The following is a 26,204-nucleotide window of genomic DNA, read 5'->3' as shown; positions in this document are numbered from 1 at the left end:
ACTTACCCCCTCTCTCTCTCACACACACACACACACACACACACACACACAGTGAGGAGTCTCCCATTGTACTCTCTTGCTGTCTCTTTCTGTGGAGGTGGTATTTCTTTGATCACAGCAGTGACACTGATTAAAAGGAATGAAGTCTGTTGTGAAGGCAGCTGTATTTATAAGACTAAAGGGGGGCCAGGTAGCATCTTTCTGTCTGACTTCCACTTCCCCTGCCATCCCTTCTTCATTCCTCTCTCACCTTATCTCTCTCTGTTCTGTGTTGTTGGCGATCCAGCACACTGTTTTCAGCGTTATGTACATGAGAATGTTGATCTGGTTGTGTGTGCCAGATCAGGTAGTTTTGAACAGGACAGCAAAACCTGTCTCCTTCTTCCACTTTATCACTTTTTAACAAGTTCATTTATTCATGGGGGTGAATAAACTCACAAACACACACACACACACAAACCTTGGTTGGGTGGCAGGAGGATACTGTTTGCAGATGAAAGCGAGAGTTGCTGAGCTGTTGTCTGTCAGCATGACACACACACACACACAAACACACAAGCTGCCACACTTTACAACTGAGAGTTTATGAAAAAATTGCCTGCTTTGTTTTTAGACTTATAGATTTTAATTATTAAAAATTTAAAAGGGAGAAAATAATAAGCATTAATTATTCAGAAACAGAATGTTAATTGGTTCTTGAATATTCAAGCGAAAACAAAGCTATGAATATTCAGACATATAAAAAGAGGATTAGAGCACGCAAATGATGAAAAACACACTCTTCTAATGCGAAGAAAGGAAAGGAAAAGAGGAAAGGAAAGAAGAGGAGGCCAAAAGGATGCAAAGGTCAAGAATCTGTGTTTTAGAGTAGTGGAGGTGGATGGGTGAGGAGGGGGGAGACAATGAGTGACAATAGAAGAAGAGGGGAGGGGGAACTGTAAAGGACAAAATGTGAGTCAAGGGAAAAGCAACGGTGAGCAGAGAAAAGCAAAAAGGAAACAGGAGCGAGTCGGGGTGGGTGGATGTGGGGGGATCTTTTGTGTTTTCCCCATGATGGATGACAATGTTGACTAAATGAGCCAAATTAGAAGCTTTTTCCTGCAACTCTGCTGAAATGCCATTAACACACAGCAACTTTAGTGAAACATATGATTCAGCCGCACATAATGACCTTGGCCATTGATACGGGAACAGAGGGCAGCAGCGTTTTGTACAGGAGGAGGGTTTTTTGGGAGGGGGAGGGGTCGTCACATGGTCTGTTGCAATGCAGGTCTCCATTATATTCTGTCATTATAACATTAACTCCTCAAATGCCTCGATATAGACACACACACACACACACACACACACACACACACACACACACACACACACACAAACTTAATAGCTTTAATTAGCTGGGCATGTGTCCAGTGTTGTAATTAGCTAATAACAGCAACATGGATGTGGTTAATTAGTGGTAGGAGGTGCTTGTGAATTAGAAAGCCAACGACACCATCGTAGTATCACTGCTAACACCTACGGCGGCTCCTAAGGCCAAAACACATTGCACAAACAAAGCACAAACAAGGGGAAGCAAGCTCCAAATCCAAATCTAAATATGCAACAAATACAAAAACACACGCTAATAGGAAAGAAGAAATGATAACTAGAAGTGCTATGACACACGAGGCTGAGTGTTCGGGTGGATTTGCAGAAACAACATTATACAAGCATCTAATTAGAAGTGAGTGTGGTAAAACATATACCTAAATATGACCTGAACTTTAATGTAGACCACACTGTCCGCTCCTTCTTGTGTGGTGATACATCTGATCGACACAAACCAGACACCCGAATTCCCCAGAGGCAGCGCTGTCGTTAAAATCTCCCCTGAAAAATGTTTTCAGCTTTACCTTCAAACAAAATGGCAAGGAGAAAATATTCTATTTCAACTTTCCGAGAAGACTTATTTCTCCAAAACACCATGGACAGCAGAGCGAGTGGGAATTTACCAAAGGCTTGCCGAGATGACTCTGACTCCCACACCAGTGCCGTTGGCTATCTCGGGGGTCACACTGAGAGCTGCTGAGATGACCACCCCTCTGAACTTTGGGACGTGGGATAGTTGGGAGGGAGACATTACTTCAATAAACCACCTTTCTAAATGGTTGCCCTCTCACCTGAAAAATGTCCAAATGTAATAAGGGCTAGGAGTGTGTCTAATATTGTTGCTTGTTCACCATGAAATCCACTGCTACTTGAACTACATAAACAAAATGAGGTGTCTTGAGCATTTATCACAGGTAATGTTGTGGATTTGGTTGTTTTCCCCCTTCTCATCATTTTTCTCCTCTCTTTTATGCCTCCTCCTGTTCCCCTGGTGCTGCTCTGATATCTACAAAGGTAAGAGATGTGTGCTGTTTTGTTTTACAATTAATGTCCTTAAAGGAACAGTACATCGTTTTATCTTAATCTCTCATTACACATGAGAAGGGACAGATTATCTGAAGGGCTTCTTCTCTTCTCTTCTCTTCATCCGCTTCTCTCCTCCTCCACTTAATTGGTGCCCCATCAACCCGTTAATCAAATTACTCCTGAACCAAAATTGACAGTTTTCATTAATTATAAAGGATTATTCTAATTGCAATTCAAATTTATTCATTTACAACAGACGGCGCTCAGTAATATTTCAGTGAATTAGCATATTAAATGGAGTGGTTCGTACATTAGTTATGGTAATGCATGCATATTTCCTTATTTGGAGCGGGTGAGGCATATGCGTGCCACCCGGGCAGTTCGTGTCTTTGTGTGGAATTGTGTGTGTGTGTGTTTGTGTCTGTGTGTGTGTGTGTATGTACGCACAGGTGAGGAAGCTCTAAGGTGTATAATTTGTTTGACAAACGTAGCGGGAGTTAAATTCTCCAATGCAACCTGACCACCTCCATCACCTTCTCCTGTCGGTTTCCCCTTTCACCTTGTGCCTCCTTTCCTTCCTTTTACTACTCATCTCTCCATGTTAAGGTCACAAATTGACCTTTGGGAGTTACCTTAATTATGGATTACAGGGCAGCAAGGAAGTTCTGGGTTGAACCTTCGGTCTCTGTGTGAGGTTTGCATGCTCTCCCTGCCTGGGTGGGTTTACCTCCCACAGTCCAGAGAGCTGTACATTAAGTGACTCTGAGTGTGAGTGTGAATGGTTGTTTGTCTCTTCATGGTGGCTCTGTGATAGACTTGTAACTCGCCCTCACCCACTGCTAGCTCGGATTGGGTCCAGACCACCCGTGACCGTGACATATCAACAGTATAGATAATGACTGGATGGATTATGGATTACATCATCCCGTCATGGCATTAAGTGGAATGACTTTAGTCTCTGTCCAGTTGAATCCAGAGCAAATCTCTTTTGTCCCCTGGACCTTGGCCTAAAAATACTTAAAGAGAAGGTGAAAAAGACACAAGGGGAAAGAAATGAGAAGGGTCAAAGTGATATGTGGTCGCTGATGTAAAATGGGTCAGCGTGAGTGAACAGTGAGAGTCCAGATCAGATTAAACCATAAAAGGTAGTGAGTTTCTTCTTAAATATTTAATCCCACCAAGATGTTGGGACTAAATAAAACATCATCTCTGTAAATAGACAAGGTAACAGATTGGGGTTAGACACAGTCCCCTCGTAATGCACGCAGAGGGACAGTGAGAAACTCCCAAACACAGGATGCTCCATCTTTAGTATTTTGTTTTATAGGGATTAAACACCAGTGTACATGGGAGTATACATGTAGAGTATATCTCATGGTTAATCATTGATCAGTCCATCATATAGAAGTGACATGCTTGGACATTTGTCATTGCTTTCCAGTACAACACACGACCGTTATAAGAACTATTCACGTGTTTTTACTGATCTGCCAGTTGGTCAAGGTTTGTTTGACCCTAAAAAATAGAGGCTTAAGTCTGAGAAATAACTTTTTCTGCTGAAGACACACACGCGTATACATTTTAATTCTCTGAGGAAGGTATAAAGTCAGATCTGACAAGGGGCAAGAAAATCCAACCTGGAGAAACACACACATCAATTATGTCCAGTGAAGAATATAAATGCTCTTCTCATTCGGCCTCATTATTCCCTCAGTAGCCAGAGAGAGTATGAGTGAGCAAGAGACCTCGACAATCTCACAGGCAGGGAACCTCTGTGTGTGCGTGCGTGCATATGTGTGTGCGTGTTTTAGTGAGTGACTGATGGAGAAAGAAAGAGACACGAGGAGAGAGGAGGAAGAGGTTCCTGTCAATATCACTTCCTTCACCACTGTCTTCCCCTCCTCTCTTCCTCTTCTTACCCCTCCACACCCCATGAATTATTTGTAAGACCAAAGACAAAGGAACGCACACAACACACAGATGCACGCACATGCAGAAAGTCCTGTTAGTTTTACTTTGTCTGCCAGCAGCCCTGCAGGTCACTGGTGCTGTTGTCTTGTTACCATGTAATCACCACAGCTGTGTGAGTCTGTGTGTGTGTGTGTGTGTGTATGCGTGTCTGTATTTGTGTTGTGTGAGACCAACAGAGAGAAGTAAAAAGGATAAAAAGGCTGAGCTTTAGATCGATTTCAGGTAAGCTTTGTGTGTGTGTGTGTGTGTGTGTGTGTGAGCGAATGTGTGCATGCGTTTGTGTGTGTGTGTACATGTTTTGCCCAGAGCTAGCCATCTTTTAGCTGCTCATCCTTCACACACTTCCCAGCCTTGCCCCCCCCTCCGACCACCCTCTTCTGTCCCTCCTTCCACCTCTTCTCTCCATTTTTCCCTCTTCTCCTCCACTCTTCCTCCCAAATCAATCTCTCTCATCTATAATTCAACAGTTTGCCTTCAGCCTTTAAAATATACACCACAGTAACCTCCTCCCTCCCTCCTGGTCCGTCTAACCCTCCCCTCCTTACTGTTTCTTGACCCCCCAACCACCCACACACACACAGGCACCCTACCCCCTCTCCGTGACTAAGAGCTCACGTCATGTTGCTATTTAATCATATCATGATTCCAAACCGAACAATGACATCACTGTCCAGGAAAATGTCATATTAAGGCTCTCTGCATCAGCGGTTACTTCTGTCCAGCAGCATCGCTGATTCTGAAGGATTAAACAAAGTTTGCAACGATAAAGGCAAATAAAGTCTTGATCTGTGGCCTTCAGAGTGAATCTTCAGATTTATCGTACATTCTAAAACTGCAGTGGCATCAACCTGAAAACGAGGCTGCTTTTCTCAGTTCCTTGATATCTGGCTGATTTTCCAGGCATAGTTGAATATAGTAAGTCACTGATATGTGAAGTATACAGACACAGACTCAGTTAATGTTTATCTCACTAGGTCTTTGACACTTAACCTCAGTCAGAGCTGAGCAGATTACTTCACTGTGGCTGTGGACTGAAAGCAGTCCAGATGTTAAAGGATCATTTTTATTAATTACAATGTGGATCTCATTTTCATATTTTTCTGTCAGTGACAATAAGATTGAAGGTAATGGATATAAGGAAACAGCGACATCAAAATCCTGGGCAATGCTGTGAAGGACATCTTGAATACACATCATTTTAAATAAAGTGCTCTTTTTTACTTATAATCTAAATGGGACATTTTTAGTCAGACAACCAGTATAACCCAAATGGACTCAAAGTCTGTGTTTCTCTGTTCTCATTCACGTGCACATTTTCACATATATACACAAGCACATAGACGGGCCTTTCGTGTGTGTGACTGAGCCACAGGCATGCTCAAACAAATCTTTAAAAAGACATGAGAGCTGACTGCGGCGCATACAGCTCACCTGCCTGTGTTGCTCATGTCTGACATCACCAAACAAATCAGACTAACTTACTTCATCGTTAATAACTGTGTTATAACTGTGTTAACACCTTTTAGATTCAGTGTAGTTCTACTACAGATTGCCTCATAGGAAGGCAGAGGGAGGCTCTAAATTGTGAATATTTCTTGTCTGGCCAACACTCACAAGTTCACTATCAACACTTAACCTCTGAAATGTAATTCTATCAGCAAATGGTAGTTTTGTCAAATGAAGACACGTTTAAATCTGTGACTTTAAAAAGCATCTACTCTAAATTTTGACGTCTTCCGATTCACCACAGTGCATCACTAACCGTGGTGTCAACATTTGCGTACAGTATCCTTGATGTCTCAGTATTTTACTCAGCTGATATTTTTTCCAAAAACACAACCCTGCTAACGTAGATTTCACTGGAAATTAAATGAACCTGGAGAGATTGTTTGAGTAAAAACATCGACAGGGACGATTCAGCCGCAACAGCTTTTCTTGCCTTTACCTGAGTATGTTGGCTTTCTTCTTCTTCTTCTTTTTTTTTTGGAAATGCCGCATTTACTCATGATGAGCCTTCACTGGAATGGTTACTGGTTGTAGCACATAGATTGTTGTGTGTCACTCTGAGTTACGTCTGCCTTGTCACAAAGTGATGACACCAGTGTCACGGTTACATTTAACAGTGACGTATTGACACTTGAACAGGTCTGCACCGGTGCTGAAAATATCGACAGCACAAGTTATGAAGACTCACTTTGTCTTAGCCCTGGAAGACAGTGCGAGCCCCCGTACAGACTTTATACATTCAGGCTATCACCGTCCTGGCCTGCTCTGTCATTTAAATAGAGATGATAACAATGACAGCATTAATAGTAAAGATAGCAATATGAAGCTAAGCCCTCATCATCATCATCATTAGCATATCTCCAGGGACACGAGCTGTGATTGACAGCTAGCTGGGTGTGTTTTGGGCTGCAGCTCAGCTATCAATTACCTCTGTGCATATCAACCATCATTATGTAAAATAACTCCGCTTTGCTCGGCTCCGCTCAGTTCTCTTAAGTCTTATTCCCTCACATAACTCTCTTTCTCTCTCCCATGGTTTTTTTCCCTCCCTCCTCCACCGACTTTTTTCTTTCTTTTGCGCTCCTCTTGTGTCCTCTGCCCCCGCCCTCCACGCACACTTTAAGTTTCTCCTCTAAATGGGCATCGTCTCCTCACCACTCCTCTGCCCTGCTCTCATGCCCCTACTTATTTTCAGCATCATTCATCCACGGCTCTGTACGTATGCACGAGGACACATGTTTTTAAAAAAAAAAAAAAAAAAAAGAAAAGAATGAATGTTCCCAGCAGGTTCATCGGTGATGAAACAATGCTTAGTTTTGCTTTACAAGAGCTTTCTGTTCACCTTCAGGCAATTCAAACTATTGTGTCACGTGTTTGAAGCAGTTATCAAGATTAGAACTGTCAGTTTGGGTGTATACATGCGGTTTCCATCTTATGCAAGTTTTGGTAAAAGTCACGTTACTCAACCAATACTAAAGTGAATTTCTATCCATCTGTGCAAGTAAAACGAATTCATCCTCTGCCTCGGATTCCTCCTCCTCATTGCTTCCTTCTATTATTTAAATGTCTCTAGTCTTAAAATTTTATCAGGATACAAAAATTCCCTGATGTGACCAAACTACTGGCGTCTTAGTATTAAAGCCACTACATGGACCACAGTGACCCTGATTTCTGCATCTAGTTGTAAATGGTAAAATAAATTTGCATTTCAGCTGGATGGTCGAACTCTCCCAGCGCCAGGATTAATGCCCCACATCAGCAATCTTTCTCTGTGCTCCTAAATCGGACACTACAGGGCAAAGTAAAAGCAAGCATTTCCCCTGAAAGGAAGTAATAGATTATCACATTATTATTACTGTGATAATGACCGAATACAGGGCGTAGTAGTATTTCACATCCTTGTTTTTCCTGCTGTTTGACTAATCCGATAGCAGACACGGGCTCAGCAACGCTATCTGATGTCATCATATTAAACAATAACAAGCACTCAGTATAAACAGGAAGCAGGAAGTCGATGTCGGACAGACCAACAGACTGAGAGTGAAACGCTTGCTATTATTTAGATATTACAGCTATTTCAAATCACAAATCAGTTGGAAAATTGAAGTCACTAAAGCTGTGATTATAAAAATATTAGAAATGGCCCTCATGTATAAAATCCTGTTCTAACTGGTTTGTGAATCACATATATATCTTGTTTGCAAACACTTCTCTTCGTGCTGAGTGGCGTTTTGTTGAGAAGCATGCCACCAGTAACTGATCCAGTACACAGGCTTTAGCAAGTCGTTTCACTCGCATGCACAAAGAGGACAAGAGTGAAAACAATCAGTCTGTCAGAAAGCTCTGCCAGGAAACTTGGCAGGCAGGTGAAATAAGACATCTAAAGAAAGCAGGGAGACAGAGAAGAGACAGAGGAGGCAGGAGCTGCAAAATCACTGATCTGTTGTTCAGTTTGTCTGCACTAACTGACTCGCTGCAATTTCTCCACCTGTCAGCAACAACTCACCAGAATGTGTTCGTGTTTGTGTGTATGTGTGTTTGAATGGATGTATTTTTTTTTTTTTTTTGCTTTTTTTCTCTTCCAAAGCAGCATCGTTATTCTTGGCACAGTAGAATAGCAAGTCTTTAGGGAATAAAACGGACACAGACATTCAGTCTTAGACATCTGCACACACACGCACACATACAAATACACACAAAGCTGGAATTCCCCCGGATGTCACCCTTGCCCTGTTAGCATTGTAACTGTTTAAATGACAGCAGAGTGGCTGAAGCAAACTCCCACAATTCTCTTTCTTCATCCTCTCCACCATTTGCTTCTTCTTCACACACTCTCTGTTCTGAATCATCTTGTCCACTTTTTCTGTCTCTGTCCACACCCCAACGACCTGTCCATCCCATCACTCTGTCAGGTCTGTGTTAGCCCAATATATTAAATATTAATGTCAGTTGTGCTCTGAGCCGTAATTGCCATCTCAGGCCCTGAATAATGGATGTCACTGTGCCATTCGCTACTACATCATGGCTCACAGGCTAAAAAAACAGCATGCAGCTGTGGGGAGACACATTACGATTGCTAACAGACTAAATAAGGCTAGCATCTTAGGTTGTTTGATTACATTAACAGGGCTAACAGCCCGAGCTCTCTGACCCAGAATTCAGCTGTTCTCGCTGACCCTTTCTTTTATTACATATTATGTATCTCACCAAGGTGCAAAACATATTAGAAAGGATTTGGTCGGTGGAGTAAAAAGGTTTTGTATTCAAGTTTAGTGAGATTTCCCAGAAGGGACTATATAAGTTTAGGTTCCATCTCAAGCACGCTCTTGATGCATTGTTGCATTGGATTGTTGTGCTTTTCAGACCATAACTATATATATTTAAACAAAAGTCATCAGAAGCCAAGCCTTTGCTAAATTGTCTTGTATTGCTTTCCATCTTTATATTTCATCTGTTCTCGTTGGTCTGTGTTTGTGGGTTAATGTGGGTGTGTGTTTGAGACATGCAGGACCAGTGTTGGGTCAGCTCTCTGAATGCAATACTCACAAAATAGCAAAGGTCAGGAGCACTGTTATCACTTCAGCATGATCAGGACTCGAAGAGAGACAGAAGGGAGTGGGGGAAGGTCCCCCCTCCCTCACAGTCATTCAGACTCATATAATTGCCCTCTTTAATTGGAGGCCTCTTAATGACCAGTGGCTGGACCGACCAATCAATTCGCACAAGGTGTGTGTGTGTGTGTGTGTGTGTGTGTGTGTGTGTGTGTGTGTGTGTGTGTGTGTGTGTGTGTGTGTGTGTGTGTCTGTGTGTGTGTGTGTGTGTGTGTGTGGTTGTCTAGCTGCAGGGCCTTTTTAGCGTTTTAGAGTTGATTAGGCCAGATGGGGTCAAGTGAAAGGAGAAGAGCAGCACACATACTGTATTAAAATGTAGGATATGTTCTGTTGGTGATCAATGAGACAGCAAACAGACAAATGGAGTCAAGGATAACATGGAAATATGAAAAAATGCACATCATTGGCAGATCACCAATGTCATTAGCCAATGGCTGACTGAATTTATTTCTTCTGTTAAGACACTGATATGGTGATTTTATGGCTGCATCAAAAGAGACTTCAGTAATGAAGCTCTCAAGTTTTTAGTGCAGCATTAAAGATGAGTCATCCTCATGTTTGGTTGTGGCAGAAACAGTCCACCTGCTTACACCTAGCTTTTTGGTAAATTGCAATTAGAGTAGAGTAGCTTGACTACCTGAAAGGCACCACTTCTTTTGTAACCTTGTGAAACAATGCAAATGCTTTATCAATCCACATAACACAACTACAGTATTCAGTATTACACTGTGCTATTGATGTCACAAATAAAAGTGGGTTAGTGAGAAAGGCCATTAAGTGCAAGATACAAGTTTTTTTCAAGCTCCAAGGAGCAAAAGACTGAGTGCAGAAAGAGGCAGCACGGTGGCATAGTGGTTAGCACTGTTTCCCCACAATAAGAAGGTCACAGGTTTGATTTCCCAGGCCTGGGGCCTTTCTGTATGATTAGGTTGCATGTTCTCCCGGTGCTTGTGTTGGTTTGCGGTTTCTCCAGTTTCCTCCCACCGTCCAAAGACATCATGTTTGGTTTAACTGGTGACTCTAAATTGTCCGTAGGTCTGAGTGTGAGTGTGAGTGGTTGTTGGTCTCTGTCTCTGTGTGTTGGCCCTGTGATGGACTGGTGACCTGTCCAGGGTGACCCCACCCTCACCCAATGTGAGCTGGGATTAAATAAATTATTGCAGAAAGGCAAAATTTTATAATGACATCGGCAAATGAAAATGAATGTTTCATTTCAGTGCCAGTACCTGATTTGCCTGATTTGGCACAGATACCCGTCTGCTGGATCGGTTCAGTGCTTCTCTGGCTGATTATAAAGAAAACAGCTTTATTTACAAAACTGACTCCAAAGGATGCAAGTATGTTTTTGATTTACTTTCGTCTTTTCATTTGGGGCTTCCTCATACTTTTCATCCAGAGCATCTCAGAAGAAATTGAATTTTCCTCACTATATAAAGACGTTTGACTTACAGCAGCATGTGGACCACCATGTTGTTACATGAATAATTTAATGCTCTATAAGCTATTTATCACAATAACTACACTCGCATTTTGTACTTCATTTATTCATTTATAAATATTTTCTAATGAAAACAGGCACAGATTTATTTGCCACAAGGATCTGAACATTTTTTCCCACCGCTGTTTAGCCTTTTCATATTTCAGGCAGATGAGCAGGGGGCTGCGAGCCTCTCAGCCTCCCCCGCTACACAGAGATGTACAGGGGAGGGTCAGCTGGGGTGGTTGTGTTAACGCTATGCTAGTGTTGTGAAAAGGAGTAGACAGTGGGAGGTCAGCAGAGGTCACTGTGGCTGTCCTCTGCTGTGATAGGCTGTCACCCAGAGGTGGGGGGTCAAGATAATTAAGCATGCAGAATCCCAGCGCCGGTGTACTAACGAAGTCTGAGCTCGTTAGCGCGGAGTTTTACACTCAGACCTGCCACTGGGCTGTGCTGCACCATCACACACACACACACATACGCTCACATGTACATGTTTGCACACCTCTGCTTTGTTCTGGCGGTCTAGTACAAGAGCTGTCATCTCTTGAACAGGAGAGAATCAGGCAGAGCCACAAGGGAAGGAAAGTGATGCGGACTGGTGAGAAGTTTAGATAAATTACACATGGTTGTATCATATTAGGACGAATCCAACGGGTGGGCACAGTCTGATTAAATACACTATTAAATAGTGCAGTTGTCACAACTGAGAGATTCAACTTTATCTTTGTAGCTCTTGTGGACTCCTATTTTATTGCTTTGTGTACTTTGTTTTTATTAAGCTGTAAGACACGCAGATGTAACAAACACACAACAACATGAGTGTCGGCGTTTTTGTGTTTTCTGGTTTGCCAGGCCAGCCAGCTGGCTCACACCAAAACGTATCCTGGATGTGTTTGTCTGCTGTTGATGGCCATCTGTGTGTTTGATTTATTCTGTAATACAGATTCATGACATATGGTCCCATTTGAAACACCCAATATCAACATTTCCCCCTTTTTTCTTAATAACACAATGCCAGGGCTAGCATGCTGAGAGCTGATCATGAGAGGGATGTTGAACTGTGTTGAACTTTAAATAAATTTGAAGGTCAAAGCCGATGTTTTCTTCTAAATTAACTCGCGTTCCTACATTTTCAGTAGTTTTATCGGACTCCTTGTATCCACGAAAAACAACGAAATTCCATGAGGAAATTCACATTGAAGTTTGAGGAGTATGGAATATTAATTTCTGTATCTGTCTCTGGGGTTCCGCCTGTACTGTATGTTGGACACTGGGCTTGAAGTCACACATCTTTAAGGAAAGTAGGGAAAGAATCTGTACCACTCCTGTTTAATGTTATGCCATTAACCTCGAATATTACCTTTTCCCATTCCTTCTATAGATTCTTCCTCAAGTTTTTCCTCAAATGCAACCAGAACTGTTTAAAGAACGCAGGAAACCCGCGGGACATGAGGCGGTTCCAGGTAGGAAACACTTTTTTTTTTACTTTTGTTGTTTTATTCACAGTTTTCTTTTTGTGTATTTGCATGTCTTCCCCTCCCCCCTCCTTTTGTGTAGCTTGTCCTCCCTCTCTCCTTCCTTTGTCACTTTTGTGCACACAACTCATAATAATACACTCAACTTGATGGTTATTGTAACACACAAACACAGGGATGTGTGCGTCTCAGTGTAAGTAAATAAGCTATCAGCGCCTTCACAGGAAACACGAGATCCTGACCCTGACTTGTCAGAACATAAATATACACACAATGCAGTGAGAGAGAGAGGAAAGAAAAATGAGAGAAAAAGAAAGGAGGAGGAGGTTGTTGGGTTATGAGTAAGACTTAGGGCAGTGCAGTCTTTATTATTTCCTTATCTTCGTGGCCAGAATGCAATCAGGAAGACACCACTTGAGTCTCAGTGGGGATACTGGACGCCCAAGAGATACTGATAGATTTATTACCAGGGCACGTGCGTGTCAAAGCATGTGTGCAATTGCTGCTGGTGTGTGTGTGAGACAGGACAGAGAGACAGAGTTGTACAGTAGCGAGTGTGTGACAGTATCTGTGCCTCTAATTGTGCAGCTCTGTTGTAGTGGAACCAGAGAAGACAGCTCTGTTTCCTTGGGAGATAATTAAGGGCCGGACCTATCAGGAACTATTGAACAGAGGAGGATAGACACACACACACACACACACACACACACACACACACACACACACTGTGCAGTCACAGTGACTAGGAGTGTGTGTTGAGGGTGATGGTAATAGCAGTGATAACGGGTTACATATAAAAAGCTTTTCACAGTTTCAGACTCTTAACTTCTCCTTTCGATGATCTCTACGCACCCAACTTTGTAGTTTCTCATTTTTCCTTTTCTCTTTTCTTTCCCACCATGGCTCCGCTGAACCCACCCCCCACTGTCTGCTGTCCCATCCCGCACTTTGGTCCAGGTGGTGGTGTCAACTACAGTGAGCGTGGAGGGACACGTCCTGTCAGTGTCCGACAACATGTTTGTTCACAACAACTCCAAACATGGCCGACGGGCCCGCAGGCTCGACCCTGTGGAGGGAACGCCGTCTTACCTAGAACACGGTAACGCAGTAGTGTGTTTGTGTTCGTGAGTGTGTCTGTCTGTTTATGTGCATGAATGTGTGTGAGCGTGAGCAGCATGGCCACCAGATGGTTGATGGTTTAATCCTATCAGGTGATTCCTGCCCCTCCATCTGGCTAATCCAACCCACTACACACACACACACACACACACAGTGTGGTGCTCTGTGTCTGCATGTGTGTGAGTGGCTGGGTCTAATATAATTATGCTTCTTTTTCATAAATAAATCCAGACTAAAGGGTGTCATTGTATTTCAGCTGAATGCTGATTGTCACACACACACAGAGAAATGTTGGTTTTTGATAGACAGGCTTTTATTTTGGCGAGGTTGGATTAGATCACATGAGCTTATACTCTCAATTCTCAGTGTTGAATTGACATAAAGCTGACTGTATTCAGTCTGAAGTACTATGAGACTCAACCTTTGCTGTGTGTTTTGTTCATGTCAGATCAAGGTTTAAAAAGAGAGTGGCTGTAATCTTGTCTGCCTTGACAAGTAGTTTTTGGCATAACAAGGCAATAAACAAACAGAAGAACACAAAGCTGTGCGTTTAACACATGGTTCCTTTCATATCGTATTACAATTGTTGTTAGTACAGCAGAACATGGTTATAGTCTCTTAATTTTCACAGAATAGGAATCTCATGGAAATGATTTGATTGTATTTCTGAAATCAAAAAAGTCCTGCAAAGATATATTTAGACTTTTGCACCTTTTTAGCATTATTAAACCTTCACATTCAGGAAAAGTGTATCATAAATAGTTCTAGACTCACATCCACTGGATATAATACAAATTTTCAGAGGGTTCAGTTGACCCACAATCAAATGCTCAATAGAGCTGATTTTGTTTGGTTACTGTGATATTTTCCGCTCATGTATTCAGAAATCAATCTTGAAAAACCGAATAAATGTGCTGAAACTAAAAAGGAAAAATGTCTCTATTTTAATTTCAAAACCTCAGCACTTTCTTTGTGAACTACCTCATTTCACTCAGCAGAATAATTTGCCAGAGGAAACATTTGCCGCTCAAGGACAAGTTGAAAAAGACTCAGTCTTTGAATTGTTAGTGCGTTCAGTTTACAAGTGTTTTGTGTTGATCAAGACCGTAGCCGAAAGCCAAGAGTGGTGTAGGAAAAATATGAGGTGCAGATGCAACAGGGGTCTGAAAGACTTGCAGGCAGATTTTCCTCCTTGATGGGGCTTTAACTGAAACAAATGTTTCCTACAACCATGGCTGTCGGACAAGATTTAATGTGAATGTTGATACTCAATAACTCAAATGGATCTTAAACGTTAACAGTCTGTTTTCTGTCATCCTCCCCTCTGCTCGCTCCAGGAGCAGCTCCCTGCATCAAGGCCATCAGCCCCAGCGAGGGGTGGACTACGGGGGGCGCTACAGTCATCATCATAGGAGACAACTTCTTCGATGGTCTCCAAGTCATTTTCGGTACCATGCTGGTTTGGAGCGAGGTGAGTCTGCAAGCGTCCCGTCTGCGTGTTGTTTCAGCCCCTCGACTGTGTGTTTTTGCCCTCCGACCGTTGGAAGTAATTCAATATGAAAACATACTTTTGCTCATGGTCAGGCTCTTAACTGTGTGCGATCATGTGTACGTGTGTGTTGATGTTTGTTTAAATGAGGTTTGCCTCTCTAATGAGTCCCCACTAACATGTAACCGCCTCCCCTCTCCACCTTCCTCACCCGTACTCCCTCCGTCTTTCTCTCTGGAATACTGATCAAATCAGCAGATTTTGATAGCCATCGGCTTAATGCTCACGAAAATACACTCTGACACAAACACACACACACACACACACACACACACACACTAAAAGCTCACTATCATACTTTTCCTCAGCGCCACTCCTCCACAGAATGTTTATTTGTCTTCTGACTCCACTCACCATGTGCGCCGAGCGACCATGGCTCCCTTCCAACAGCAACTTGAATTGTGTGTGTGCACATGCTGGCATACATGGATGGATGTGTGTGTGTGTGTTAAGAGCTGAGGCGTTTGTTTACAGTGTTGAGAGCCACACTTACACACACTAACATGTGTATAGAGTCTCAGTTCAGTTCAGTTCAGCTTAAACTGACTCAGCTCTCTTGGCGTTCCCCATACTGGCTTCTAATGGATTTTGGCCAACCAAATGTTTCATTTGCACTCAACCTGATTATTGATTCTGAGTAAAACGCAGTTTGAAGAATTTCAGTGGTAAGTGATTGCCTGTGTTTGCCAAGTTCTGTTTGTCTGCATCTTTCCCCTCCTACCTACATATTTTTTTCGCAAGCACAGGCCAAATACTGAAAAGTATTTTTTGAAAAACATCCATTGAAATATGATTGTAAATGGTTTGTTTGTCGCACAGCCCAATACAATGATTCATTTTCCATCTGGTGGCAGTATAAGTGTCAGGAAATCAGACTTTAATTATAGCAGTGACTTGATTTTTTGTCTTTGTGGCATGCCAAAAATTTGTTCCACTGCACTTGAGAGAGCTACACACTGCTCAAGTTTAAAATCCAAAAAAGCTTCAATCACAAACTTATAGTTTACAGGATTTTAATTAATCTGCATGCGTGTCCGTACACAACACATATTCTACATCTGATGCAGGAATATCTCCCTATATATAAAATAAAACACAAAACAAAAACTGCTGCAGACATCTAATTCTTACTCCAGCCATAACAGATGAAGGCACACAGAACCACAAACCAACACTATTTTGTATTGTGAATGTGTTGTTGTGTATTGACTCTATCCATCCTTCTTCCTCTAGTTGATCACGCCTCATGCCATCCGGGTGCAGACGCCTCCAAGGCACATTCCTGGGGTTGTTGAGGTCACCCTGTCTTACAAATCGAAACAGTTCTGCAAAGGCACACCAGGAAGGTTCATATATACAGGTGGGCCAACTGTGTGCGTACAAAACACTACCAGTCAAAGGTTTGGCCACACTTTCTCATTCAAATGAATATGAAAGTGTGTCCAAACATTTGACTGGTAGTGTCATTCAAGTGTACGGTGGTGTTTTTCTTCAGTTCTGTAGAATTTTTCATTGTTGGAAAAGTGCGTGCGTGTGAGTGTGTGCGTGTGAATAGCGTCTATGAGTTGCAGTTCACTCTCAGGCCAGACAGTGTTGAACTAATGACTGTAGATTAGTCAACATTAACGAGCCACACTGGTTAAAATGTTGCCATAATCAGAGTCTCGTTAAAACAGGCTACAATTAAACAGTCTGCTCTTTATAGGCCTCCATACTGAAGCTATTAGTGAAATCATCCAGAACACCCAGTTTACTAACACACACTCATTAAGCACACACAAACACACACACATACACATACACATATGCATACTCTGTGTTTGAGACATGTTTGTGCGATTTCTGACCGGATTGTTGACTGTGAATGAGTATTTTCCTGCTAAGTGCAATAGAGGAGAGAAAAGACAAGTAGGAACATATGTATTTGTGTCTTTGTGTGTGTGTGTGCGTATTCATTTTGTTCCTGCATACATGTGGAAATGGATTGAGATGATGTGATGTCTGGTATTGATCCACTCAACATGGCTCCATCACACCATAATGATGACGTCATTCACAGAGAGAGACAGACAAATATAACAGCTGCTGTGTAAATTCTTCCAGGCATTTAATGACCTTGGTAATTAACCAAAGATAAAGATGAAGATTTAAAGCTGATCAATGAAGATGAAAAAAAAAAAAAAAACATAACCATTAATAAATTGTCAGTTTTACTGTCAGTGCCAAGTTCATGGACGTTTCAATGCTTCCTGTTCAAAACGCAGAAAGTTTTGTGTTTTATCTACGGCCCTTTTGACTGGTTTTGTATGTAGCACCTTCAGCAACCAGTTACACCCAAAGACAAATAAAATGTGAGGAAACGCAATGTAACAACAGAAAAGAAAGAAGAAAAAGAGGTGGAGGACTTTGGCTGACTAGACAAAGAGAGGAAAAGAAAAGAAAAATAGCCACAGTACTACTCAAGGAACTGCAAGAACATGGTTTTTACCACATTGGTTGATCGCCAGGGGTTTTTTGGAGAGTGGAGACTAAAAAACAACATTCAGCGCAAGAAATGAGAGCAACAGTTACAAGTGCCATTAAACAGGCCCACAACATTGTTTTTGTTTTAAATGTCTTGACAAAGTTTGGTGAACTGCGATGTTTCTATGGGGGCGTTTTTTGTTTGTTTGCTTTTGTTTTTTTATCTTTATTTTCTCTCTCATTGGAGCCGTTTCTTTGGACAAAGGTACACGGTTCTCTGCCTGTGTGCCTCCTTCAATGTTCTTCAGTCAAAACATCTTGGTCTGACCCTGAGGCAAGCCAACTCGTAATTGGTTCGTCTGGCGTCTAACTGCCTCTCCTATTGGGCGGAGATGACCCCCCGTGACCTCACGATTGGCTGATCGCTTCAACATGTGACCCAGGAAATGCGATCTGTTACCGCGGTTGCCTGACCCCACCTCAAGGTCGCCTTCTCTCTGGAAGTTGTGGGTGAAAGGTCACCGGTGATGAAAGCTGATTGGCTGTCGTGGTTTTTAGATTCTTTTGCTGTGTTTGCCTCTGGGTGTGAGTGCCGAGTAATTAAACATGCTCAAGTGCAGACACACACGCACATACGAGTCAATAGCGACACACGCACACAGAGCAACACAAGCATGGAGTCATGTCTTACACAACTTACCATGCACACTTTAAAACAGGGGCAGAAGTTGAAAGTAATTGTAAATCAGAGAGATATGAAGGAAAGATGGTGCGTAGTCTGGTAAACAGATGGCCTATCACAGACACACACCCACGCACGCATGTGTATATATTCACATACACACCATGCCGTATGGCTTCTTCATCTGCCAAAAAAAAAAAAAAGTATTTGCATCACATACTCTAGAGGAACATACAATAAAGCGACAATCAATAAATAGTCTCACACACAATGACGTTACATACAGACAAGGACACACACACACACACACACAGCTGATTTAATATCAATGCAGCTGCATAAGATCCATAGCTCTGCTGTGGAGAAGAAACTTTAAGTGAGAGCTGAGAAGCATGAAAAAGAAATTGTGAAAGAGAGACAGAAAACAAAAGAGAGGGAAAGGCAGAAAGAAAGGTGGACTTTTAAAACCGGATTGTAAAGTATTGATCCTCTCTTAAGTGGAGGGTACATGTACTGAAACATACGCATGCAGATACACACATGAACATACACAACACATATACAAACACGCAGAAAGCCCAGTGAGGGAAGAGGAGCTGGAGAAAAAGAGATTTCATCTCATAAGGGGAAGAATGAAGCAATAATTCAGTGGTATTGAACTGCTGGCTGGCCAGAGAATCGATCTCACCACACCTCTTCTCCTCCTCCTCCTCCCCTTCTTCTTCTTTTTCTTCTTCTTCTCCTTTTACATGAGCCCTCTTCATCCTTTCACCCACACAGCTTCATCTGTTCTCTCCCTTCATCTCTCCTCACCGCGTCTCATTATATTTATTGCCCTTTTTATTTAAAAATGATAACAAAAACGGCACCCTTTTATAATAAATCCTGGAAATGCAGCTTGAACGCATTTTCTCTTTTTCACTGTGCCTCCTCCAGCGTCCACCTCCCCCCTCTTTTTTTTTTTTTTTTGCCCTGTGTTCCTCCTCTGCTCACATTTTTATTGTGAAACAAGAGTGGAGCTTCTGTCCTCATGAAACTTCTATGAGTATTGATCCGAAGGCAGCTCTGGACCTGGGGAGGAAGAGTAAGGCGGGAGGAGTGATGGAAGAACGGATGGATGGATGAAAGTGGCAGAATGGTAGTTAAGAAAGAGGGGGGAAGGAGGCTGAGCAGAACAGAGGGAGTCGTCAGGAGGTGGGGAGGGGGGGGGGGGTAAAGGAGAGCAGGAGGGACTCACACTGAGATGCTTTCATGGGCAGCAGGGTGGCAGAATGAATCAAGATGAAACAGGTTCAGGCCTCAGTGTCACCAAATCGTCTGCTGAAGTTGGATCTGTTTGTTGTTTTCAAACATTTTTTGTGAGCAGCTGGGACACTGCCATGGAAAAATATCCATGCACATTTTTATCTTTTTCTGGACTGGCAGAAAATGCTGGAAAACAATTAGCAAAACTCTTCAACTTGGAATCGGTGCCTGGACAGTGTGACGGGGTGGTTTAGTCACCCCTGACGCATTGGTCATATAGTTTGTGTATTTTTGTTGTATGTTGACAAAGGCTTCCTCTGGCCTTATAAGTCGTTACCTTTATCTCACACATGGGGGATTCATGCATTTTTATCTACTTTTTGTGATGACTGAAATCGGCCGCTCTACCACTTCACTCTTTATAACTATTTGATAGTTAAGGAAATGAGACAAGTAAAAGGAGGGATGGCAAAAATGTTGTCCAGGCTTTGATGTTGCTCAAAGCATTAATTTGTATCACTTTGGCTTCTGCTAATTTTAATTCTTCCCATTATGTTGCTCTACTTTGAGTGCTAAGGAGTGAGTGTTAGCACACCAGGAAGTTAAACTAAGATAATCAACAGAAACTCATTGTGAGCACATTAGCATACAGATGATAGAATGAATAGTGTAGTAAACCTTCTTTCTTACACAACACTGTTCAGACAACTTTTTGTCACAAATGATAACTAATGACTTTTCTGACAAACATTATAGTAGCCTTTGCCGAGATCTACCGGTGCTGCACTGCAGCGAGAGGCTGAGAGACAGAACAGGTCATTCAGTTCTCTCAGAATCTGACGTAGATATGAATTATATGTGCACATACAGAAATGCATCATGAAAATAGGAAAGCTATTCTATTGCTTCTAATTCTGGATGATCAGTTTTCAAGTAAATATAGCCAAAATCAATTCAGCTGTATGACACCAGGCAGGCCGCAAATATGACACCACGACGGCATTAATATGTTAATTCCATTATGACATCACTTTGAGAAGTTGAGGGACTTTTTAGGGCTTCAGCTGCTGCCCATTCAAAGTAATCGGCAACCCTGAGCAGTCCCAGTCCCAGTCGAACCTCTCGCAGCTTTATTGTTAACTCTTGTACTTTGTACTTCATGCAGTGCCGGTCAAAAGTTTGGACACACTTTCCCGCGTGTCCAAACTTTTGACCGGTAATGCATATAGTATAAATGAACTTTTCTGTTTCTAAGTGTAGTCAGCACCACAGACAGCTGATATTAAGACGTTCTGTGTGAAAACGTAAAACCATCTGTGGAAATTCACCTTTTCTCAGGAAACTAGACCTTGGTCTGTGGCTTAGGGTGGATTACTGGTTGTTGAGTAGAAGTCCTAGTGATCAATGGCTTATTTGGCCTGTCTCACTTTCCAAAAGGCATTTACAACCTCCATGCATTGAGGCCTAGTATGTAAACTAAAGAAAGCCAGTTCACTTACAGTTTGGACCACTCGATACATATAATTATATACTGTATCAATTGCCATCCTATACTGGAGGGAATGTTTCTTGGGATATTAAACATTTCCTGTGACAGCATGTGTATATGCATGAGGTGGTTTATAAGTAGGGAGGATTTCTTTAGTTTACACTATAGGCCGCACTCTTAAATCAGTGTATTTGTTGGAATATGACCCAGGCTGAATGGTCCAGTGCTCATGAGTCTCTGGTTGGACTTCTGCTGAGAAACACCCAAATAAAGAAAAAATTACTTGATACCTATAATTACACGCTGCATCAATCATCATCATACACTAAGCTGGAGGGGATGTTTCTTTATGAGACACTGAACATTTTCCACCGATTGTTTTATGATCTGCACAGTTTAATGCACATCGACTGTTCCTTCTCAACTGAATTACTGCTTTTAGTTTTTGCCCTTTCTGAGCAAACATTTCTTCAGTTTGGAGACTCGTGTTCATTATTTGTGGGTCACCAGTGTTTCTGTGGTGAACGAACCATGCCGGCCTCACCGATGCCTTTTATAACTAATGCTATTTTTGTTTTGCTAAAAAAAAAAAAAAAAAAAGAAACCACTGAAGAAATCATCTGAGAAACTTCACTTATTGACTTCAAAGTAAACACACATGAACTCACGGCCACGCACTTTTTTCTCTTAACCTGAAAATACACACATTCACACTCCATACAACAGTTTAAGAAAGACATTGTCTCATTAATAAAGGGTCAGTTGGAGACACTTTCAAAGCCATCAAAAACACTTAAAATCAGTCAAATTGAATGCATGTCCTTCTGTGTGTGCGTCTTTTTTTGTTATATTAGATGCGGTATCAGTTAAATGTCTCTAGAGATGTAGAGACACTGTGGATCCAACAATGGCAGTTAATTCTGACAGTTGATATCCCACCGACTGACTGTTGGGCAGATGTTTTTGTAGTTTTGTTTTTCTCAACCATAACTGAGTTCAGGTTGGGTTTTTGTTTTTTTTTTGTTGTTGTTTTTTTTGGGTTTTTTTTGTTTTTTTGTTTTTTTGTTTTTCTCTATCTCACCTTAGCTTTAGTTTTACTCTTTCTCTCCTTCTGTTAATCCATTGCTTCCCATTCTCTGCTCTCATCTTTGACCTTCACCTCCTTTTACGCAAGCCATGTTGATGTAATTATCACATGTGAATTACAAAATTGGAATTTGTACATAGTTTTGGAAGTGAGGTTTTCTTGGAGCATGGCGAGGTATTGTTCATATGATTTTAACATCTGGTATTTTTATAACTTTATAACAATTTATGAAGTTATGTTGCTAACAAATTGAGAGTTTAAGGCAAAACAGCAACCAGAAAATTGGGTGTGATGTAATAATGAAACAGGCATATACATAAAAAAAACACATATGTGTTAAAGGAAACAAAAAATACTCATAAGACATTCAGCTGCAAGTCATTTATCGGTGCTGGACGTGGAAAGTACCAAATATCACTCCAGCTGCACAATTGGAGACACACACACACACACACACACACACACACACACACACCCTCTGCACTCCACACCTACAACTCCTCTTCTCGCAGAGCTTTTCTTCCTCTTTCTCACTGTCTTTGTCTTTTTACTTCTCTTATTCCTCCGTCCATCTGTCACACACACAAACACAGGTGCATGTGCACACACACACACATACACACATAATCGGCAACTTCAACAATGGGGTGAAAACACATGTTCAGGACATATAAATAGCAGACACACGTATATATTGCTAGAAGCCATCATCCTGACTGACAGAGCTTTCAGAGCCTCCAGTTGATTGGCATGCTGATTGGATAAAAAGTGTAGAAGAAGGGAGAGACAACATTAAAGTGAACTTTAAGTGTTCTTTTAAAACCCTTAAGATAATACTGGTAGTGTTATTATTGTGCAGATGATTTTCATCCCATTAGTTATACCACAAGGTCTATCCATCTCTGAGCATTTTCATGTTGCATTAAATCGTCTGTCATTTGGCTGCTTCCACTGAGCCCCCCCCCCCCATTTACTATGTAAGTTAGCAATGTACTTACTCAATATCTCAGTCACATCGGACAGCAGTGTCTTTTTCAGAAGTAGTATAGCCGTCTTTGCTGAATTTAACATTGTAAACAATTATTAGAACTGTAATTTATAAATGATTATGCCAAGTTGCTTATCCCTTTAAAATACAATAATCATGATGTTGAAAGATAATAAACAAATCAGTCAAGCGTTTGGCAATTGATCATAAACTCAATCTCAATAAACTCAATATTTACATACAAAAAACAAAACAAAAGAGATACCAGAGCTTTAGTAGCTTAATAGATGAAAATAAATCACAAAATAAATCCACACATTTTCAACTATTCGTCTTCTGTTGGCCCCTCAGCAGCTTCACCGGAGCCATTTTGGCCCTCGGACTGAAGATAATCCACACAAACTATTTAGACACAAATGTTTTCATTTCCAAGTCCAGATTCTGAACTGCCAACCAAACCCACCTCTTTCACCTTCAGGCATGTTAGAGATCATGCTGAGCAGATTAATTTTTTTCCAGCCCAGAAGAGCCGACAAAATGTCACAAAACGGGATGTCACCTCCTCTGCTCTGTCAACAACCCCCCCACCCGCTGACTGGCACAGATGTTATGACTCTGCCTCTGTTTATCATATCTACGAGCTCAGGCCGTTGATTCAGACATGTACCAGCTGAAAGCATGGAGAGCTTGATGAAGGCCTCCGTGTGTCTCCTTAATTATTTGTGTCATCACAGCATACAAGTACAGAATCCCTCTCACTCGCACTGAGTCTTTTTGAATAAAAGAGATGAACTAAGTTAAAAGTGAAACCCCTCAGGAAAAAAAACTGCATTGTTTCCAATACTGTAGTAAGAGTCAGCTCTTTTTTCCCCCTGTTGTGGTTCATTGGTCAGCCTCCATTTGCCCCTCTACTGTATTTTACTTTATAAAACACCTTGGGGATTTTGCTGGAAATCAACACGATTTACACCATTAAAAAAGGGTTAAGGGTGCAAAAACAAAGCAGATGGTGGAAACAAAGAGAAGGCTGATGGAAACTCTTACCATACATGTTTACCCTGCACTGAAGCAAAAATGAAGGAGTGGCCAACAAGCCACAACATCCTCTCTGTGACAGGAATCAACCGGGATTGTGGAAAAATTCTCTTCAAATGTGGCTATAGCCAATAGTTTTGTATCAAAAATGGATTACGCGGAGTTCCACATCGGGTTTAACTTTTGGATATTTCCTCTGAGCTCCACTGAGATTTATAGTGTCTTTCAGCTCATTGTTTTTGGGTCAGTGTGTTTGCAGATGCAGCAGGCAGCTGTTTCTAACAAAAAAAAAAAAAAAAAAAAAAAAAAAACTCTAAACATGCTGCCTGCCCAGCACGAGCCAACACACAGGCAGAGTTAGAGACCACCTGGGGAGAAAAGTGAAGGAGGGAGGAGACCAAAACAGAGACAAAAAAAGAAAGAATATTAAACTTACACATGGTTGAGGAGCAGAGACAACTCTGACTGACTGCATGCTGTTGTTGCTGCTGGATGTTTCAACACAAAAATATTTGCTTTCAAGTTAACAACTTGGAAAATTAATATTATTGTTGACTTCTTGTGTCTGCTGCATCCAATTGGCGGAAAGAAATCAGCTGTTACAGGATGAGTGATAACACTGTCAATCAACAGAGTCTTCCGGCGTGCAGAAGTGATGCCTCATTGTTTCACACCGAAGCATCACACACCTGAAAGTTACCGAACACTTGATACAAAGCTGCAGGTGTGCCGTTTAAGTCCCTCTAAAATGGGCTGATTTGGTACATTTGGGGTATTTATTTCAAGTATGAATAATAAGCTACCAGTCAGGAGTGATGAGAGAAAGGTAAATTTCATTGCTTGGACTTTTCAGTTACACCAAAAGGCACAATATGAGAAGACTACTGAAAATGAGCTCTTTGGCCTTCTGTTTTAAGGGTGAGGGTACCTGTTTCTGGAGATCTTTATTTGAAGTAAATAAATTCTCCCTGAAGTAATCAATAAAAGATGTTTCCTCGTTTATTTTGATCACTTCTCCACTTTTTGTTTCTCTCTTCTGTAGCGTTGAATGAACCAACCATCGACTACGGTTTCCAGAGGCTTCAGAAGGTCATCCCTCGGCACCCTGGGGACCCCGAGAGGCTGCCAAAGGTACTAAAATAATCAACATCCACATTTTGCACATTTCTCTGAGGCCTTCACCAGGTAGTGGACCGAGAACGAGCGAAACTTCTGCTCAAGGGCACTTGAGAGAGACAGATACTGCACTGTAGTGATTACAGATTAAACCTACAGCTTCTCAGATATATGCTGAGCTGCACCAAGCTGCCCTGCTATCAAAGAACAAGCACAGAGACACACACATAAATTCAACACTTAAAACTAAAGAATTGTTGCTGTTTTGTTTGTTTTGAGCGCGTTGTGTTTATAATTTGTATTAGGATGTGTCTTTTCAAATCTCTTGTGGTTTGCGTCTTTACCTCTTCTTGAACTCTTTGTGTGTGTGTGAGCAGCTTAACCTCCGTTTGCAGGGTGAGCGTTTGAATCATCTCCAAGATCAGAACGTCAGATATGATTATTTGTTTATCAGCTGGAGATCAAGCAGAGTGTTTAAAGCATCAGCAGATGTAAACAATTAGCACCAAACGATGAGATTGGCTTTGATTCCAGACGCCGCTGATCTGTACATGCAGTGGAGACTTTTCAAAGCATGTGTGTGTGTCTGAATCTGTGAATGTGTGTGAGCTTCGCTGCACCGACCTGGTTCAACTTTAATGTGGGTGGGCGGGGTCATGACCTTTCAAACCGTTGCTTTTGACTGGGTTTCCATCCCCGCTGGAGCTGATCCAGGATTGGATGTCTTCGCTGTGACATCATGAAGGCATGGGCGCTGGTCAGGATGTGATGTGATACCGTGATGATGCTGCGAAGTCATCGCTGCTGTGCCGACACCCTGGCTCCCGCACATGTGTTAGCAATCATTAGTACTGTATTGTGCCTTATCACCATGGGAACGCGCTTGGTGCATCACACACACTGCACAATTTAAATGTGGGTGAAGTTTGTGAATTCATGGTCAAAATTCACTGCTTTCAACTGTTTACAGTGCACACTGTTGCACATATCG

The 26,204-nt window shown here is 41.8% G+C and overlaps 1 protein-coding gene across 8 annotated transcripts in view; it reads left to right on the top strand.

Moving 5' to 3' along the window:
- The window catches only part of LOC115053906 (transcription factor COE1-A-like), a 78,830-nt gene that overhangs the window by 38,461 nt on the left and 14,165 nt on the right, over positions 1 to 26,204 (top strand). For 3 of the 8 annotated variants that reach the window (XM_029518782.1, XM_029518783.1, XM_029518781.1), the window contains exons 7-11: positions 12,347 to 12,428; positions 13,398 to 13,539; positions 14,897 to 15,030; positions 16,342 to 16,468; positions 25,140 to 25,228. In XM_029518782.1, coding sequence (XP_029374642.1) covers positions 12,347 to 12,428; positions 13,398 to 13,539; positions 14,897 to 15,030; positions 16,342 to 16,468; positions 25,140 to 25,228 — 574 coding nt within the window. The remainder of the gene's footprint in view (positions 1 to 12,346; positions 12,429 to 13,397; positions 13,540 to 14,896; positions 15,031 to 16,341; positions 16,469 to 25,139; positions 25,229 to 26,204) is intronic. The other 5 variants (XM_029518786.1, XM_029518787.1, XM_029518785.1 and 2 more) reach the window with 2 other exon arrangements.

Source organism: Echeneis naucrates, chromosome 14 (genome assembly GCF_900963305.1).
Source record: "Echeneis naucrates chromosome 14, fEcheNa1.1, whole genome shotgun sequence".
Taxonomy (NCBI): Eukaryota; Metazoa; Chordata; class Actinopteri; order Carangiformes; family Echeneidae; genus Echeneis; species Echeneis naucrates.
This window is presented reverse-complemented; position numbering and strand designations above follow the sequence as displayed.